Consider the following 21,040-nt stretch of genomic DNA (forward strand, 5'->3'; position numbering starts at 1 on the left):
AATGGAGGCTTTTTTAAAAATAGTTCTTAAAGTTTACCATTAAATACAAGCAGTTATTTAAATAAAGCAGGGAAGTGACTGAGTCACCATCCCTGGAGGTATTTAAAAGACGCATAGATGTGGCACTTAGGGACATGGTTTAGTGGTGGACTTGGTAAAGTTAGGTTAATGGTTGGACTCAATGATAGTACGGTCTTTTCCAACCTAAATGATTCTATGATTCTATGATTCTGTATTATCTTTTATCAAAAATATTCTGCAAAAGAGAAAATATTTGTACGGTCAAATTGAAACTTCACTATTTCAATTCCTTCCCACTGTGTAGTCTGTGCAAAGACTGTTACATGATAATAAAATTTAGGTGCTGTTATACATAAGCTTGCATAGTTAAGCTCATATTTTGGTGGATGGGAGCAGTCCAATCATAAGCACAAATTAATATAAAGCAAATGGGGAAGATTGCAAACTTGGCTTGAACACAGATACACAGCGATCCAACTCCCAAAAGTACTGCTCAAGGGAATTGCCCATCATTGCTAAGGAATAAAAGCAAATGTAAGAGGCATTATTTACACAAGGTACGAAGTCACTCCATCTAACAGATATCAAATTAGGGAAAGAAACTCACAATCATGAAACACATCACAAATTTTTCAGACTGAAGTACTGCAATGTGAAAAACAGAAATTAGAAGGGTCATCTCTACAGCTCTAACAGTCTCAAGGTGTTCCTAAACAAAATATGACAGCATGACTTCATACCTATTGGAAGAATAGGCGTAGCCTTTGTACTTGAATGTAGTCCGAGTAAAACGTTTGGGCATTTGGTCATTCTACACTCTGGGAAGAAAGGGCCACTTAATTTCTGTGTTACTGAGGAGTTCAGTGTGAAGACTTTGATAGAAGGAATTATGCACTTTATGTGCCAAAAATGGTTCTCCAACGAGCAAGAAAAACATAAGAAGGAGCAGAGGATACTCAGGGGAAGACTTAGGCCTTCCTTTCCCCAACCGCAAAGTGCTCCAATATGTATTTGAGTTACCTTTTATTAAGCAAAGGACTTCAGTACAGGCTCATGACTTATGGACTTCAGTAGAACTTAAGCATGTACTTAAGTGGATTCCTTTATCCTTGGAAGCCTTAGCCCTTGACTTCTCATTCATGCAGCTTAGCTGCTTATCAGCCCTTCTACCTAAAAAGATACCTGCAGAGCAAAGCCAGGATTTGCTTCTATCTGATTAAAATTGGAAGAGAAGGAAAATATGCCTGTAAAAAATATTGCTGCAAACTGTTTTCCCTTACAGAACCCAACTGACAAAGGAATATGCAAAAGGAGAGGAGCATTGCAAAGCATTTCTTGTTCAAGCAGGTTCCCAGGGTTTTTCCCCACCTCTTCATTCCAGATTGCTTTCTTAGCCACCCTACCGTAATTACTCTGTTGCATGCCTTATTACAGATGAAGTTACTGTTGTTACACGTTACTGTTTCACAATAATCAATGCATTTGTACTTCTAGCTCCAAATCTCTAAAACCACACAACACATTAATAGTTGTGATCAAAAGCAACCAAAAGAATTTAATGAGGGTAGTGTTCCTCTTAGTAACTGGTGATGGGTAGTAGCTTCTCATGTATTCTAGCCAGAATGTCTTGATTTTGATATCAGATGTGCTGCTGTATGTCACCACATATCTTGCTAAATCAGTTTGCCTATGGGCACTGTAGTTGATACAACAAGCCATGTCAGCAAATATTGTTGTGTATCTCAATTCAGAATCCAGTTCTAAGTATGTCAATGATGGTAACACAAAAACCATCCATATACATATGTAAATTGCAACACAAATCAAATTAAATCAAATCAAAGTAATTTAGCAAAGAATATATAAATCTTTTTCATTAGCAGGCAACAGATATGATTCACAGCTAGTGCTTGGCTTTTATACAATAAAATAATTCAGTGTTGGCATGTGTTTAAATCTACATCGTAATGCAAATGTAAAACTAAAAAAAGTTGGAAATCAAATGTTTCGGCTAGATCTCATTGATTTTTACTACCTTATATTGTAAAACCAAACCTGAACCAATGGCATCATTTCATAGGATTGATTTCGTGGTTTTGTGGCAAAACTTAAAAGCATTCCAAAGAATTAGAGAAGGAGACCAAGAGGAAGGGAAGCAGCCAGAGCTGAGTTGAGTAAACTCAACAATATTGATAAAATTAATTCCTTAGGTTATTACTCCTTGGCAAGGAAAGCCGAGGAGTAAATTGTTTATTCAATTACAAACAATACAGTGGCATCTTATTGTAAAGACTTCTTTTTTTCTGTCATCCTTCTTTTATGGTCTATTTATTTTCCTTTGACATCAGCTAACTGAAGATTACAGGATTGTTTCAGCAACTCATCACAGGTCATTAAAGTTGGGGCTCAGAAGTACCATACAGAAATGATGTACGTTCAGATCCTATTGGAACAAGTAGGAACAGAACTAAAGAAAAGACCTCAAGTCCTTTAGGGCTCAACTAAGCTCTTTTAAATAGGAGAGCAAGCTCCTTGACAAAAATCCCTGTACAGTCTAGGTTATGTTTCCATGAACTGGCACATCATCTATTTCAGAAGCTCTGAGCAGTACTAGAATGTGTACTTAGGACTGCAAAAATAAAGGTCAATGGATTTTTCTTGGCAATGGACAAGGAAGTAAAGATGAAACTTCTAATGCACTGATTGTATAAAAACAAGTAATAGGGGAAATTGTGATGCATAAAATGAAACATTAAGAAAGGTAGAAAGCTGGGCCAGCATTGTAGTAGTTCTAGGGAAACTCATATAGAAGAGCCAATTCTGAGAAATACATTCATACAACGGGTAAGATAATCTGCATGCAAACTAACTAGATTTTTCATTGAGGCATATGCATGAAGTCTAATTGGTCATTTACACACAAAGAGTTAACATGACAGCACACTCATTTTTAGCACATGCATGCTTAAATTTATAGCCCCCGATTTTTGCCTGTGGGCTAGTTAGAAGCTGGAAGTGCTCAAGGAAGCAGTGAGGGATTAGGAACAGCAATGTTTAGGTTCCAGAAGGTACACTAGCAGCAGTACTATGCTTGTTTTTCACAAAATCAGAGGGAAATCATACTACTCTCTTAAATGATAGTCTTGTTATCATTGTATCACCTTTCAGATTTTTTTCCAGTTTTCTGTCTTGCTAAAGGTACAAGAGCCACAGAGGTTTTGGATAGCACATTGTTATTACAATACAAAGGGAACTCTTCCTGGCTCAGCTAAAGATATGGCAGATTCAAATACATAGAACATTTATTGAAAAACACGATGGCTGTTGAGTTAAATATTTTAATTTCTATAAATGAATTTATCTGACATTGTATTGCTACTAAAAAAACAAAGAGCTAAAAAAAATTTACTATAATTAAACAATATACTCAGATTTATCCCAAATCACTGAAAATTATGACAGTCAGAGTAATTCACTACATGCTCTCCATGCTGTTTTTCTGACATGTTGCTTTCTATCACACTTGAAAGTTAATGCAAACATGGACTCTTCTTTTTCCACTAGCAGCTGCTCTGGTATCCATCCAAAGTAGCATGTGAATACAGTAGTGCTATGACATAGATCACACCATTATGTGATAAGCACTTTCTGCTGAAACAGTTCATTAGTCTCCTACTTAGAACTAAAAATTAAATGTAAAACATCTTTTCCAGAAGCTTCAGAACATTTGTACCAAAAAGGGAGAGTCCAGATATTCCTGCAAAATGCTCAAAGAAAAACAAACCGTTTGACATAAAAATTGATAGAAGATGGCTTTTCTGTTCTAGACTCTCCCAAATTATTCATTTTTCTCTGTTTTATTTTCATTTGTTGGAGAGCTTATATTTTCAGGAAGACAGAAAGTGGAATAATACAATTGTTTTAGCAGAACATTCTAAACCCTGTTGGTGACTTCAATTATCAGCTATTATTATATAAAAAACCATTTTGTTTTGTGATTGAGAAACCAAAAGCAGAATTTAAGGAGAGAGAAATTGCTATGATTTTTATCTATAACTTTAACTCTAGCTATGTTATAAGCTAAGTACTATCACTTATGCTCTGACTACACAAGCCATCTAAAAAGCCCTAAAAAAAATACTCAATTTATCAAGCTACCCCTTTACATGATTCAATCCAATATAGAGCCAGACCTAATATACTAAGATAAAAACATCCATCTCTTTTCTCTCCCATCTTCTACAAGAAATAAGTAAAATTGTATTTGTCTCCTTTTTGTTTATGTAAGCCTGAAACTACTTAGAGAATGCTAAGTCAAAAAAAAAGACTTTTATACAGAGTTGATAATCAACCAAAGGTGTTAAATTATAAGGGCAGGACAATCAAATTTTGGCAAGAAGTTCACTGTTCCACAGGATGTATTGGTAAGGAATGCAGGTGGATGCAGATAGATGGGAGGGGAAGGAAAATGATAGAGAGAGAATGGACAGGGAAAGCAAACGAAGAGACAGCAAACTGGGAAGCAGATGAATACACTCATGGCTAATTGACTCAGGATTTCTTAACCAAATTCCTTTCCTAATCAGAATAATAACAGAAAAAAATGAGTCGTTTAAATTAGTATACAATTAATATTTAAATCAGTGATAGGAGATCAACATTCACAGATATATACTATGTAACCTGTACATGAATAATATAAATTTCCTACCTGTAAGATCTGATAGGCAAATGTAGCTTAGACAATAATATCTTTATTATTGATACAAAAAGACTATATACTACTTGGCAAGTCAGGTATTTAAAAATTTTGCTATTCTTAAAGACATTTCTGGAATTTCAGCTGTATAACATTTGAATATTTAATATTATTCCTGCTGACACACATTTGGAACTCCTTGAATTAGAAGAAAAAAATTATGACTCTGAAAAAACGTAAAAGTTAGAAGACAAAAATTTCTTTTCAGGAATGGTATTAGTAATATTTATAAGTATTCCCCAGGCCAAAGCAGTTTCAAATATGATGCACATTCCTCATGAAAAATGAAGACTGCAGAAACTTGTAAAATACATATGTTTTTCAGAACAAACTCATGATTAAGGAGCTAGAGCACGTAACATGTTCAGATCTCCCACCTACCCTACCGTTCTGTGTTAACAAGGATGTGACAAGCTGTTTCTTGTACACAATATGTGGAACTTACATAGACAGAGAACATAGCTACATGTGCCACATGTCACAACATCTTTTGTACCATAACTTGATTAACGACCTAGCTGGTTTAGAATTATAGCTTCCCTCCTATATTACACAAGTACAAAGTAAAAAGATTTGTGACAGACATGTAAATAATTAAGATATAAAAATGTAATATAACATAGATTCCAGACCTGTCTATATATTTTAACTGCTCCCTTAGCTTGCTATTTTGAAGTACAGGATGCTTTCAGTTTTCCCAAATAATAATAATCTCACAGAATTGGGGTCCTTTAATGTAATTTTTCTTGTTGATAAAAAACATTTTTTTGTTTTGTAGCATCTATTTCATGTTAGAAATTTAAATAAACACAATCTAGGTAATAAGAGCCCGTACATTAAAAAAAAACCCAATTATTTTCTGTGTTAGTTAACTTTTTAACACTATTGCATCAATCACTGAATGGCTGTTCAACTCCACTGGCTGAACATTGCAAAAGCTTGTCAAAACATTTTACCTGACAGATATGTTTGTTCTTCCATTTGCTCAGCATACATTGACTGTTTTGCATTAAGTCCTAAAGGACAACAGAAAAGAGAGAGTGGAGTTGGCAGTATACATTGTCACTATCAGTTAACATACTTCTGATTTTCAAGTTTATAGATGAAGTATGCCACACAAAGATGCAGCTGTTTTAGAACAGCCCACCAGACAAAAGCACATTTATCATCACTGGGAGAGTTGGATCTTTATGAAAATTAAAGCTGTTGAAAGAGGTTTGAAAACCGGATTATATGTTGCTGTACTTGAAACTTTCTGAAACTTACCTCTACCTCCTTGAGTGTATCTCGCAGTTTGTCTGGTCGCTTGTTTTTCAGTATCCAAGGATAATCTCGAGCTGGCAAATAAAAGTAAAAACCAAAAAAGGTAGAGAAATGTGTATACATAGGCAACTATATATGTATGTATGCATATATATATATGCGTGTGTGTGTGTGTGTGTACAAACATACGTTTATATACAATAAAAAAAAAGTTCTTCAAGTTGAGCTTCCTTTTCTGTGCAAACACAAAACTAAGATTTCTAGGAGTTACCTTAAACGTAAAATTTACCTATAACTGAAAGGAAATGGCTATGGTTTCTATTGGTTTCTATTGTCAAATGATATCCTTTTGAAAGGTTCTGTCATAGGAACAGTTAGCATGAAATATCCACACTGACTATGACTTCACCATGGCAATTGTGTACAAAGCTCTCAGGATGTAGCATCTTAGCCAGCTGCTAAGCACTTGCAATGAGAAAGCATCTCACATTCAGTATGTTAACTCAGATTCAAGTTATCAAACCCTAAACAGATACTATTCTTTTGAACTAGCATTTCATTGCCTAATTTCAAAAAGCAGGCACTAACGTGTCTGCAGAACATATATGCATGAATATATGCATATATAGAGGTATTAACAACAGGTAATTGTGAACGCCATAACTTATGTTATGGAGTATAGTTATTTATAGGATTTGTTCTTGAAAATTTGGTCTGAAGAATCTGCCAAGTCAAGCAAACAAGAAACTGCATGACTGCTACAGTCCTTTAACAAATTTATTAATGTTCAGCAAACTATTTTGAAAATTCTGGCCTAATACATTAATCCTGAAACCAGGAGGCAAAGCTTCCTCTGGAATTGCTAGCAATTTGATTGTTTCATCGCTGAGAATCAGGCCGTAATAACTTGTGAAATTTTATCATTTAAGAGTGAGGCGTTTTCTGTTCATAAGTATACAATAAAAACCATGAGAAACTAGAACACATTGTCTTTTTAAAATCTAGCCTATTTAAAGGAAACCTGATGAAAAGTTTTGAGCTCCAAGCTGTCAGTTTGTATGCCAACTTCCAGACTGAATGACTTAACAGTTGTGTTTAAACCTTCCTGCAAAAAGGAGCTTACAATAGAAGTGCTATAGAGTGAAAAAATGAAGGATTTCATATATCAACAAAAGAGCACACCAACATACAACTTCTCTTTGTATTTTCTTGGACTGAAGCCAATGTTGGTGGAACTGTTATGATAATATTAATTAGGCATGTAAGATCACATTTTCAATGGGAGCCTTCATAAATACTGGAATATTTACCCACATATGCAAAATGGGAAATTGCCTGTACAGATACCAAACTACATATACAAATCAGCAGCTGTGAATAAAGTTACCCAGTAGTCCTCTTTAAGAAATGTGCCATACAGTGCTTTGTGCCTAGGCCACCCCTGTATTTACAGCAACAAGATGCAGTAGCTTGCGTTCCTTTTACATGTCACACGTATAAAAGATAACAGTTGGGGCTTCTGTATAACGGGGTTTATCTGGGCCTGCTTCTCTTTTCATACAGGCAGTGCCTGTAAGATAATGCTACGCAGAGCACAAGGGATTTTAATCCATTATGCTCCTCCCTGCTTATAACCCTTTCTCACCTCCCCACCTTTACAGAGCTGTATTGATTCTGCCTGACACACAACTCTCCACAGTGTGTGTAGATTTACCACATGGCTGTGTGCACCTTTATATCCATCCCCAGAGGGGCTTCAACCTGCTCCAAACACACCTTATGGTGTTGAAAATAACTTATCCTTTTGGAACACATTTTGCCTTCAAACGCACGCACAATTCCACATGAATTTTCATTATGATAAGATAAAACGTTAAGGCAATTCTTACAGCATACATATAACTTTGTGAAGTCGTCTAAAAATCAATTAGATTTTTCAGAGTTGTCATTCATTAATGAATGCTCTGAGCAATAATAACTATGCAGGAGTTGTAAAACTTGAGCTAAAGAAAAGTTGTACTAATATAAAAATCTTTACCTGTCACAGTACTGCTCTGTGGTAGCATAAACTGAAATTGTTTTTAACCAGATAATGCAGGAACAGCGTAAATGTTTCAAAGCTAAAAGCGTTCTATGAAGGCAGCTGATTATTAACCTGGAATTTTATTTTGGCTGAAAGTATTTTAGTTATAATTTTCAGTTTTGAGGCAGTTGGTATTTCAATTCAAGAGCTGATCAGGAAAATGTTTATTGCTCATCTGCTGAGTAAATTTCATACGGAAAAATCTGGATTGTGATTATTTTTGTGATTTCTCTTGGCAATGAATTTGAGAAGCAATACACACTACCATGCTTAGTGGCACAGAAAAAGCCAGATTGCAAATATACCAGGAAGGAGTAATTACAACTTTTCAATGGTTTTGTGCTATGTAGTTCTGTGACCGACTGTCTTGGATGGCATATCCAGAAAGTTACACTGAAAGCAGTCTGAGGTTATTTTAATGCTTTTCCTGGGGCATCACCAATCCAAATTAATAATTTGGTCTTACTGTAACAAGATATTCAGAAAACGTCCTTACACTCTGCTAGCTTTTGCTTCTCTTCTAAGTAACCGTGCTTCATCTGTGATGCTAAAGGAAAGAAAGGGTGAAAAGATGAATGATAATCCTTACGACTGCTGTCAGCAAATATTAATATTAGAGAGAAGATTCATACAGTTTGACAAAACACAGAAATTTACAAAACATTAAGACAGCCCTGATGTTTTCACCTCGTAAGTCAGATATCTTAAATTTGCAGTGAAAGAAAGGCTTATGCAGCCCAACAGGTGGGCCGGCGTTACTGAGCCTCCGATCTCATCAGATAGCGAAGCGAGCTGCAACCGAGCCCAGCAGAGAAGCGGAGTCCGTCTGTCAGCAGAGGCTGCGCGGAGGCAGCGCGTTAACCACGAAACTCAGCCCACGGGATGCCCGCACAAGCCTCCGCTCCAACCTGGCCGCAAAGAGGAAGTAACTCTAGCCGAGCAGACCTCTTGGCCCATCGTGAAACTTCTGGGATTAACAGGATTAATCAGATAAAGAAAATTGATCGTTCACTCTGAAATGGCCATTTCAGACGCCCGGCGGGGAGGCGGCAGGCCGGGGCGGGCACTCCCGCGCGCTCGCGCTGCCCCCTGCTGGGGCTCCGGCAAACACCCGCCTACGGCGGCGGCGGCGGCCGCGGCGGCCCGACCCTCCGGCCCCACCGAGCCTCACCGCGGCGCCGGTGCGCTGCGGCAGGATGTCCACGTGTAGGAATTCAGAGTATGAAATCCCACTGGGGTTTCCAGCGGCGTAAAGGCTGCTTTTACGTAAATATCTTTCAAATTTTTTTCCTCTGTGGAATAAAAAGTTTTCAAACGCGCTGATGAGACTCGGGAGAGAGACTCTCGTTCTGTGCTTCCTTGCTCTACAGAAATACAGGGGCATGTATTAAGAAGAAATTCGAAGTTGCACTTTTCAGAGCAAGCAGCCGGTGTCAAAGATCGAACGTTTGGAAGTTTTGTTCAGTTTCAGTTATGGTTATTTATACTTTACCTGGCTCTTTCTTGTCATAGTACTGGTGGATCCCAATATCTTCATCTGTACAATGTAAACATATTTAATTAGGAATGTGACACTGGAAACAAAACACAACCTAGCAAGCAAAGTTCAGCATCTCAATTTTTGCTAGCTGGAGCAGAGTGTTAGGTGCTAAAACACATGCGATGGTGGAAAAACTACACATGTAGTCTGAGTACCGGTAGGACTTTCAAAAGCCAGCAAGCAAGGGCTGAAGGAGAATGGGACAGGTCTTACATTTATTTGGAGCTCTCATGTCCTTCACATACACTTTCATTCTCTTCCAGCTGACAACATGCAAAAGTATTTTTACCACCTTCCTAATGAGCATCTTTTGTGTTCTTTCACAAGGAAAGGTAAGGATCACGGTGAAAAGCGTACCTTAGAATAACTTAAAATGTTTTCTGATGACTGACACAGCTGAGCTAAAGACAACAGGATTTTTTTAAGATTCATGAACTCACAAAGTTGCCCTTTCAAAGGATCCAATATTCTTAATCTATAGGTATTATTGTCTACCTGGTTTCCATGGCACAGAAATGTGGATGTTTCAGGTACATTGGGACTGCAAGCCATACCAGCCAGCTCCTGATGTGGCTGACTGGTAAATACTTAGGTGTGCCATGGCAAGCTCCACCAAGTAGATCTAAGTATGGCTTTAAGTTGCACTGTTTTAAAATAATCAGTTTGACACCGCATCTGTCTCCTTCTGAACTCAGACAGGGATATACCATGGGGAGAAATTCCTTACATGGAAGAAGGCAGGAAGGCACTGCAATGAGCAGGCAGCTTTTAAAACAAGACAGCAGTCCTCCCTTCTGCCTCAGAATTTCAGAATGAGGTTTGTAGGCAATGAATAAATGGACAAAGAGGAAGCAAGAAGGTCAAAGGTGGAAACTAGGCACAGTAGGCCACAGTACACCTTTAATTACAATAAATCACAACTGTGTGTTTACTTAAACCATCAGAGTTTTCTAGGAAATACAGCGTTTGACTTTTTTGTATTATTGTTGTTACAGAACAGTTCTCACACGAAGGTGGTATGCCAAGACATATTGAGACTGTATTTGAATAATAACATTCAACTGAATATTCATTCGCATTCAGTTGAATTGTCAATAATATTCAAAATAATATTTCAACAAAAGTATTGTACACTACAATTGGCATAAATAATATTTTGATATGGCCCACTTAAAAACCAGTGGGGTTTTTTTTAGTATTATATTTTAGCAATAGCAAGGCAAGATGAATGAAGGTAATTTCTACATGGCTAGTAATTAGTTATGTGTCTCCTGGAACAATCAATTAATAAGATAAATATATCCTTGTAAGTATAAAATTTCAAGTAATCATGCAAAATACCCAGAACATGCAGTAATTTTTTATTTTCATGCCAAGTACAAATCACAATGCCTCTGCATATCACTAGACTATAGATCTTCATTCACCCAAACTAGGCATTAAACTGAAGCTTACAGTCAAGTAGGCCACAGCTTCCTGAAAAGGAAAATGCATCCAATTAAATATAATCTTAACATTTTTTACTTGAAAGGATGCTCCAGTTCTATGACGAGATAAGCAAAGAAGCTGACCAAGTTCAAACATTGTATTGCTGCCTAGTTTTCTTTCTCCTAAGTATAAAAGCACTTCATTTGGGTATTCAGAATTTTGTATCAGTTTAATATTCATCAACAAGCTTTGCTGTTTTGTTTTAGTAATATGTAACAGCTCACCTTTAATATGTAAGTTAGTCCTCAAAGACCACAGAAACATCTCAGTCAGGCAGAAAGACATCTGGTGGCAGATGGAGCCTTAGCACTATCAAAAGAAGGAAAGACATTGCATGAGCAAATTAATTACCCTCTATCACCAGTGAAACTGCAAGTATTTTGGAAACTAAGTGCTAGAAGAACCTAGCACTGATGATATTTTGTTATATGTAAGTTGTAGTTTTCGAGCACAATAAAATGAATAACGAATGGAAAAGAATAGGACAAGAAATGTATATATGTCTATAGATACATCATATACAGAGACAGATCAACATTTGTTTAAATTTACAGTTGCTCTCACTAAAGTAAATAACTTTGTGCTTGATGCTTCTCATATACACGTTATAATCTATTTTTACTATAAGGTTATTACCTTGACACATACAAAAGTGAAGCCACTACTTAAAGATCTGGCTTAGGAGAATTTGACTTTTAGGCCAAATTTTTTAAACACTGTACATTGGGAAGAAATAGGTTTGAACACATGATATTTGCAGACATTAGTTATAGTGCTAAATATAAAAAAAAGATGTCTTTCTAAATAAAAATGAGCACTTACACTAAATCAATTAAACTGGACAAAACAACAGATGTGAAGCATATAAAATATATCAATTGAAATATTATGTACCTCGACTACAGTTATAAGCTGTTTTCTGTGGGTTTTTGAACAATCCATCTGAATATTCCCACTAGAGGATGTGTTGGGTTTCAAAGGAGCATTGGGAATCTTCTGAGACACAGTAACCAACAGACTTCCCTAGGTTATTTCCTGCAGTGGTGTAGTTATAAGTGGGCCATCAGATCAATTACTTTCACTTATTTCACTAAACCCAAGAATCCACTGAAAGCTGGACTCGGAAGGGGAGTTTACACAAACACAGCACCCTTAAGAACCACTGTTGGTATGGTACTGTACTTGAACTTTTTTTCTTTTTTTGAAGTGGACTCTTCATTTCCTTTCCATTAGTGCCACCTAGATAATGAATCAATTACAAGATGATTGCAGAATTCCTATCACACAGAGTACCAGGCATTTACGTCAAGAGTGCTATGATGAAAAATATGTGCAAGAATCTCAGGTAGCATCAAGGAAGCTATCATAGTCCTAGCAGAGGTATGAGACCTTGAGGTATTATCATTCAAGCTAATATGTATGTTTTGATGCACTGCCTAATCCACTGAAATAGCACCAAGTGGAAATAGCATTTTCTTTACACTGATCCCCAAATGTACAAAAAGTCTTGCTGACTTACTAAATCCCATAGTTCTAACAAAAAAAAGCAAAAAGTAAAAGCTCACAACTCACATCTAGTAAATGAAATATACTTTCATCTTGGGCGAGAATGAGGTTTGGAAAAAAATGCAAGGAGATTAGTAGCATGGTGGTCTGTTGAACATGGGAACCATTTTTTGTATAAATATGGATGAGGGCAGCCCCTCATTTTCCATGTGGACTACACTAAAAGGAGATTGTACATTATAATTTTATTTGTTTTCTCTTTTTTTACTTTCTTACTTTAGCAAGTGAAACAAAACTTGCATTCCCCAAGGCCCATAGATCCTAGATTAGAATCTCTCACTAATAGGAAGTCATTGAATTGAGTGAACTTCTCAAAATCCTATCATGGTTTGACTAAAAAAAAACCCACAAACCTTTGATTGGCAGATGATCTGTTCAGCTGGAGAGAAGGCACATCTGCCCAGAAGACAATGTAAGACTAGGAGACTTTGGCATGACAAATAATCTAACATAAGTTCCCCAAATTACAGCAAAGCTCCTGTATGTAGGCTCCATGGGCCTTTTTAGTTGTGTCCTCCTATTGAATATAAAGCTATCCGATCATGTTTTAATGCTGCTGTGTGCCTTCCAAACTGACAGATCAGAGAAGACTTTCAAGTCCTTATTTTTTCGTTGAGTGTCAGAGACACAGAGGGAACTCTCCAAAAAACAGAAGCAAGCTTTCAAATGAGCACTAAATACTCAGTGTCCAAGAGACATTCTTTTAAAAAATCTGCCCTCAAAAATGAGAGAAAGTTTGTAAGAAAATATTAAAAACCCAGACTTCTAAAGAACTGCAGTTCAGTTCTGCACTGAATGACCTAGGTGAAGCAAAATTCTCCACGTACCTAAAAAGAGAATAGAGATTTTGTCAATTATTCTAATCTTGAGTTTAGCTTTTTGCTTCTCCCTTTCTTTGGACTCTGAACACTCACAAACCAGCTAATTATTTGAATGCTGGTTACTGTTGTGTCAGTGAGAAAGGACATCTGCCCCAAAAATACTGGTCCAGTCTAACAATACTCTAATCTGAAATACCTTCTGATTAGTTAATAGTCTACAGGAGAAAAAAAAAAAGAGAGAGAGAATATTTGCTTCTGTAACTAAATATGGCATTGTAAAGTCTGAATATTTTGTTCAGAGGAATTATTCTTTCTTGTTCCTTTTGAAGGAATACAAACCAACTTTAAGAGTTATGCAGCTACATCTCACCATTTACCACATGATTATATTCCAGCACAATGGTGATGAGGATGATGAAGATGATGACAAAAAAGGGATCTCTCTGTATTTGAAAAGTACCTCTCAGTATTTACAATGTTCCTTTAACTACATGAGCTAGGCCCTGCTATTGCAAAGAGGTAGGTATGAAAAAATATAAAAATTCCTCCCATTGAGCTTTAAGGACTCCATCCCTCCCTCTTTAAAATTGATTAGGATTTGGCAAAAATGGGATAAAATACCTCTACTGTTAAGGTAAAACTGGCATTCAATTTAATAGCTGGTTCTTCTTCTGGCTCATGCAACACTGATTGTCTGCTTTCACAATATCTCCACAAACAATAGGCAGGGATATTTTGATGGTTGTAAAGGCTTACTGACAAATGAAGATGTTCTGCAATGGTTAGCCGGCTCCAGTATCTATGTTAGAAGTGCTTTGTTTAAAAAAAATTCTCAGTTTAGTAAATCTTTGCTTAACTACTAATAGAGAAAATAACTATCTGGCCACTTCGTAACATCAACAAATGCTGAAACTGATTTCTAGGGTCCACTCCAACACCTTCAATATAGCCGCTGTCATGCCAAATAATTAGGAACTATGCACTGCATGAGTGATTCAGGGCACTGATATTGTATTTCTTCTCTTTCCATACAGTTACCTGGGAGAGTGGGGTGCTTGTGAAAGGCAATGCCCAGCTCCTGAGGTCCGTGCATCCCAAGAACACGGACCTCTGAAAATGTGTTAGGAGCAATGTAGAGCTAGAGAATAGGAAATGCTGACTACAACAGAGCATCTGAACTTTGTAGTTTACATGCCAGAGGCATGGCTTGGTGTCACAACACTATCCCAAGCGCCCCTCTAAGAGTAAATCCTTTAACTGCCAGGCTACAGGACAGCATTTGACAACCATCTGCCTATTCCATTGAAGGTCGGCCAGCGCGCTCCCAGAAATCCAGCATTCCTAGCGAAAGAGCAATAAACAAGGGGGATGCCCTCCAAAATATCGCTGTAGTTTGGGGGACACTCCTAGGAGCAGAAACAACGTAAAATACAAAGCTAGTCTGAAAGCAGGTACCTCTATGCCACAGCAAAGTTACAAAGCTACTGCAATAACATGTATACACGTACTAGATGAGGTGCTTCAGATGTGGGTTTGGGCAGACATTGTAGGACAAAATGCCCAAATAAAAGAAAATGCTGCAGAATCCATTTTCACTACTCACATGGTATCAGACTTTCTTGGCAAAAAATACTATACCGGGAACTATTCTATAAGAATCAGCACAGGCCACCCTTCTGTCTTCTCCTACTCCAGACTGCTTTCATGATCTACAGGTCTAATTTTTTTTTAAAAAAAGAAAAACATAATAGCCACAATGGACTCTAATTCAGAAAAATATGTAATTTTTTGTTTGACTTTGGATTAATTACACAATAGCTCTACTAGCTATAGATTCCAGAACAGATCACCCTCGACCTTAGTTCTGTCTCCCTTCCTCCACCCGTCCAATGTTAACAACCTATCTCTGGCATCACTACAGGTCATTCCCAATGTCTGATTTGTAACTCAGACATCAAATGTTCAACAAACAAGGTAAGACATCAAGTCATCCTACAACTTATTGTATGTTTCTGTGATATAATATTTGAAGCAGAAATCATTGGCTGTTTTTTCTTCCTCTTCATGACCAATTTCTCCTTCACCAAGGAGAGAAACTCCCTGCAGCACAGATATGCTTCACAAATGTAATATTTGACTCTGTAAGATAAAGTTTAGATCGAACTATGTGCATTAGATCAGTAGCTACTTGCTGTATGCTTTAAGTTGATAAAATTTCTTTGTGTAAAGCATGTAAAATAAAATTTTAAAGATACTATCTTTTACATTTTTAGCTACATCAACTTAAAATTTATTGTAATTATTCATTTAAAAATAGACCAGTAAAAATTTCTCAGTCATGCTCCCATAGATAATAATTGCAAAATATTCTCCCAATCTTACAAGATAGGCTTCTACTTTTTACAGTTGTATGTATAGCCTGTTTGATACATAATAAACACATACAGAAATAAAGTCAGTAAAATCATGAGAATTTGTAAAATTTCATTTTGTATTCTGGCATTAAGCAGAAACAATCCAGATTCTTCCTTCACTTGTACAATTTATTCCACCAAAAGTCAGCAGCACAGCAATTAAAGGATACTGCTAAATTTCTGTATGTATATTAATAGTTTTAATTTGGTTTCTTAAGAAAATGATGCTTATGTCTGTGTGTCAGTCTAACCTTTTTACATTTTTAATCCATTGATCAAGCTAAATCTAATCTTCCGATTTGTTTTCTCAGAAAAGAAATTCTCAAAAACAAGTAATTCCTGCAAATGCTGTGCAAATCTGCAGGTGGACACAAGGAAAGATTGTCTTAGTACTAGAACTGAGGGACATGTAGAGATAGCTCAGGCCCTAATCACATTTCTTGGTGAAATCTGTAGATCTAGCCCAGTTGGAACATGTTGTTTCTTGCTAGGCTGGAAGACCTAACAAAGAGGGTATAGCCTATGGAAGACAGTGGTGGCATGGTGGCCATGAGTGCTGCAGACATGGGGAGGAACTGGACAGGAGAGGGGAAAGAAAGGGTGGCAGGTTGTAGGGAAAAGTGCGGGGCGTCTGAGACTGCAGTGTATGGGGGAAAGGACACAGATGTGGGGATTGTGAAGAGCGTATATTGTATATATTGGCTATACCACTACCATGTAAGAGGCAAGCACAAAGCACACGTCAGCTGGGCAGAGGAAGATCATTGGAAATTCTTTAGTTCTGCTGCTTGGTGAATGAATTGCCATATAGACATCGCCGAACGTACTTGTTTCTCACTAATGGATACAAGTGAGTAAGCAGGCTACTTCTCATCTGTGACACTGGCCCAAATGTTTAGAGCAAATCACGCAAATAGGTATGTGTGAATAGCTTCTTGCTCCTGTGTAGAAATCTAGTGACTATAGAAGTCCGATCAGGTTTTAAGGCCTTGGCTCAATGGGTCCATTGGTAAGATCAGCTCTGAATTTTTAGCCACAATACTTTTAAATTTCACAAATGTTTCGATTTAAGACATTGTAGAAATAACACAGAATGGCATAGTTTTGATTTGGTTAGAAGTTAAATGAGTGCAAAGATAGCATTCTGATTTACCCTCCCACTGTGCAATCCTTTCTTTGCATTGCACAGGTTAGCAATTCTACCACCTATGCAGAAAATAAGCTATTCTCACTTCATTCTTAAATGTTTCATTCATTTAATTGTGGAAATTTAACTTAATTTTCTGATAAGTAGAGGTTCTAGTCTTCATCTTTCACTTTGCATTGGCAAAGTCTGAGATGCATGTATTGTAAATAGAAGCTCTGCAGTGCACAAAAAATGGCAGTCAGGGTTGGAGTCCCATTTACAGTAAGACTGTGGTTAACCACAACAGTGAACACTGTTCTGTCATTCAAGATCAGATCAAAAATGCTGTGGCTACAAAAAGCAAAAGACTGAGCTGATAAAATTTGCATCAAATGGGTTACTAATTCTTCTGTAATGGCAAATGCAAGCTGGCTTTGGTAGTGCCCATTCTTTCTGCTTTGTTGGCACCCATGACTAGACCTCTTGCAGCTGACCCATTGGTATCCCACCAACCCCCCTCTGCTCCCCGATACCTCTGCTTCCAGATCATCATTGCAGTATGTCACCTCTCCCTTCATAAGCAGGCTTGGGCTCATCTTCTTTTTCTTTTTTTTTCTCTTTTTCTTAGATGCTTGGTGAACTGAGACCCCTCCTCACCTGCAGCTACTTTTTCTGAGCCTAGGCCAGCCCCTCCTCACAGCTACTACTCCTGGGACTGAAACTCCTTGCCTAAGGTCTTTGCTCTCTTTAATAGCACAGCGGGCTTTATTCACTTCTCTTTTAAGTCCCTTTTCCACTGAGAAAAGACGTGTAGATTTTGTAGTATAAATGAAAATCAGGTCCCCTGTCCATTAAGACCAACCTCTGATTTTAAGTAGAAATACAGGCATGCTCTTATAAATCTACTCAGTGCATAATAATTCATATTATAATATTGGTTTTAAGAATATTTTCAGCTAACACAAGTAACAAGTTGTTCAATTATCATAAACCTCAAGTTCTAGGCAAATATTTACTGTTGCTATATTTATTCTAGACAAATATTTACTGTTGCTACTTTCTTTCTCTTCAATGCTACTTTCTTTCTCTTCAGACTTCGATGACTCAGAATATTTTTGCCAAACACATGAATGAAGCACATTCTTTTCCTTATTCTAACTTCCCCAATCTAAATAGGAAAACTATTTTGTAGATGGGTGAACAACACACAAGAGCACTCTGTATTGAAATACACAGTGAAGCTTCTATTGTAAGAAAGGCCTAAATATGGCTTGCAGAATAATCACTGAAAGGAAATACATTATCTGATAACTCAAGAATTCTGGCATGAAAATTATACATTGTAAATTTATTCCCATATGCTGTGAAGTTGTATCATGCTCCATTGAATTAGTGAGGTTTGTTTTATTGTTTTGTGAGTTTGAAAATAATCCTTTTTTTGCAATGACAGTTATATTTACCGAGTTTTCATAGTTTAAGATATTTACATATTTAACTGTAAAATATACATATAGATCCTTAAGAACACTAAGACTATTTGACACATACTAAGAACACCGAAATTCTGTAAATGCTGTAAAACAGAACAAACATTTTATCTCCAGTTGATATCAATTAAGATGACTTCTTGCACAATTATCTTGGGCTTAATATATTTATACTCAACTATTTTAACTGCATTCAAAATGTTGAGGCCCTGATCTTGCAACTGGTTCTGCAGTGATGGTCTCCTTACCACCATGGCAAAGCTCATAGTAGGATCATATCATTAAACAGTAACCATAAAAAACTGCCACCAGATTTAATTTATATTATTAAGCACCAGCATTTGATATATTATTTTAAAACAGATTAGTTGTATGTGGGCAAAAAGCCATGCAGGCCATTGTTCAGGATGTGAATTGCTGGCTGAGACACAGCTGTCCAGTTCATACTCTGAGTTCCAAACTAAAACTCTATCTACTAGATAGAGGGTGCTGAAGTTCAAGGACACGTGCAGAAACACTACAGGAAATCCATTGGGGGTAACTTGTTGCCACCTAATTGCGTGTTCCTGTGTTAAAACTGAGGTGAGGCACAATTTTTGCTGCGTTGTCACCCAAGTAGATGACAGGATCAGAAACTAAATTCTTGCCTACTGCCCAAACCACACTACCATCTCCACTACCTTCAGAAACATATTTCCAATACCTATTATTGGTACACTCTTTTGAAAGACAGCTGTTGATTAACTGAACAGATAATAAGGTTAACAATAGTGAAGCAGAATGAATTTGAGGGAGCTAATGCCATTTGTCAAGAAGATACTTAGTTTATGTAGCAGCCACACCTCTGACAACATTAATGAAGCTAGGAATCATTCTCCAGTTGATACTGCAGGCAAGTAACACAATCTATAACAACACTCTGGCAGAGTGGGTGTGAAAAGTTAAGAAGGTTGCAGAAAATAGATATAATTGACCCGTGTTTTTACTTCACAGAGTGAAAAGTTCATATACACATTTTGATAAAGAACCTGAAGGCCTTTATATAAACCAGAGAGTAGATAAGTGATCCAAACTACAGATATCCAGTGCTGACACATGACATAAGGTAATTACAGAAGTACTAAATGTCAAACTGTTTTATGCTATTCTTTTAGATAGTGATTGTTGTTGTAAATAAACCAATTTTTCAGTACTAAAGGTCAGTAGGTCATAAAATTTCATAACAGTGATTTCTTACCGTCAGACAAAAGAGAAGATAACAAAATGTCTCTTTTTTAAGCTAAGCAGAAACAAGCATCAAAAGGTGAAAGGACCTGCAAATTATTCAAGCACAGGAAAAGTCCTTGCTCCATTGCCCTACCATTGTTACAACTCCTGTTTGCAAGGAAGGAGGTTTATATCAGCAGGTCTTTAAACTGAGAACACCAGTTCACATTGGAAATTAATTATGTAAATGTGTGAATTTACAGCTGTACTATTGACAGCAACAGATCTGAATTGTTTCTTTCCACTTACGCTTCTATGCATAGGCGTTTTAGTTCATCAACTGGCCTTGCAGCATGGGCTGCTACTATTAAATAAACAGCAGTCAGAACAATAGTTAAGTCCAAAACAATGAGTTAACCATAGTTCAATCTGAATTTTAACTATACTTGCACCTAAACAAATAAGACTCTTCTATATTTTTATGCAGTATTTCAGATTTAGCTATCAAAGTACTAACCAGATCTCTAAGAATGTCATGTCAGTTGATTTTTTGAAGTGCAGCACTGAAAATATAGCATGAACATCTATTTAGTTTTCCTTTTGTTTACGTGCTGTACCAACAAATGTCTCACTGAACTGTACAGCTCTTGCCTTTAATATTTTATACTATGCATGTTAACTGAGTACTTGATTAAAGAATTTTCAAAAGCATGTTGGCAAACATGTTGATTTGATTTACAAATCTTGCAAATTTGCAAGCGGTCTTTAAAAACAAATATATTTCTGAGTACATTGTACGTGCTGAATAAATTTACTAGAACAAACAGATTGATTACTTTTAGATCTACAACATCTTTAAATATGTTTTTTTGTATTCTTTTCCAGAATGTTTTGCCATTTAAATAATTTTCAGTAGCCTCTTTACGTTGACCTATTTTCTTCTGTTTTGTTTTGATGCAGGCAATAAATTAGGCAAGCAATAAATTAAGCTTCACTAATACTTGAAAATCACCTTTGAATAGCCATTTGCAAGGCTCATTGAGCTTCTTGTTTGCGAGCATTTATTTTTAAATACGTTTTTTTTCTGCTATACTTGAATTCCAGTTAATCCAGTGAGACTTGTATCTTGCTTTCTTCAATGTAATATTAAAAAAACCTACAATGCCTGTGTGTCAGAATTCCTTTTAAGAAAGATTTGATTGCAAACACAAACAAAAAGCTTTTCTTCTTTTGTACTTCTTTATGATCTTCAAACAGGTTTCTATG

General features: G+C 36.6%; 1 protein-coding gene across 2 annotated transcripts in view; it reads right to left on the reverse strand.

Moving 5' to 3' along the window:
- LOC115344590 (WD repeat containing planar cell polarity effector) overlaps positions 1 to 21,040 on the reverse strand; it is a 160,377-nt gene that overhangs the window by 95,371 nt on the left and 43,966 nt on the right. The window contains exons 3-8 of one of the 2 annotated variants that reach the window (XM_041125277.1): positions 11,379 to 11,463; positions 11,122 to 11,142; positions 9,619 to 9,663; positions 8,623 to 8,673; positions 6,047 to 6,117; positions 5,737 to 5,796 (exon numbers count right to left, since the gene is read on the reverse strand). In XM_041125277.1, the coding sequence (XP_040981211.1) occupies positions 5,737 to 5,796; positions 6,047 to 6,117; positions 8,623 to 8,673; positions 9,619 to 9,663; positions 11,122 to 11,142; positions 11,379 to 11,439 (309 nt within the window). In that variant the 5' untranslated portion in view covers positions 11,440 to 11,463. The remainder of the gene's footprint in view (positions 1 to 5,736; positions 5,797 to 6,046; positions 6,118 to 8,622; positions 8,674 to 9,618; positions 9,664 to 11,121; positions 11,143 to 11,378; positions 11,464 to 21,040) is intronic. The other variant, XM_041125278.1, reaches the window with a different exon arrangement.

The sequence above is a fragment of the Aquila chrysaetos genome, chromosome 8, assembly GCF_900496995.4.
Source record: "Aquila chrysaetos chrysaetos chromosome 8, bAquChr1.4, whole genome shotgun sequence".
Taxonomy (NCBI): Eukaryota; Metazoa; Chordata; class Aves; order Accipitriformes; family Accipitridae; genus Aquila; species Aquila chrysaetos.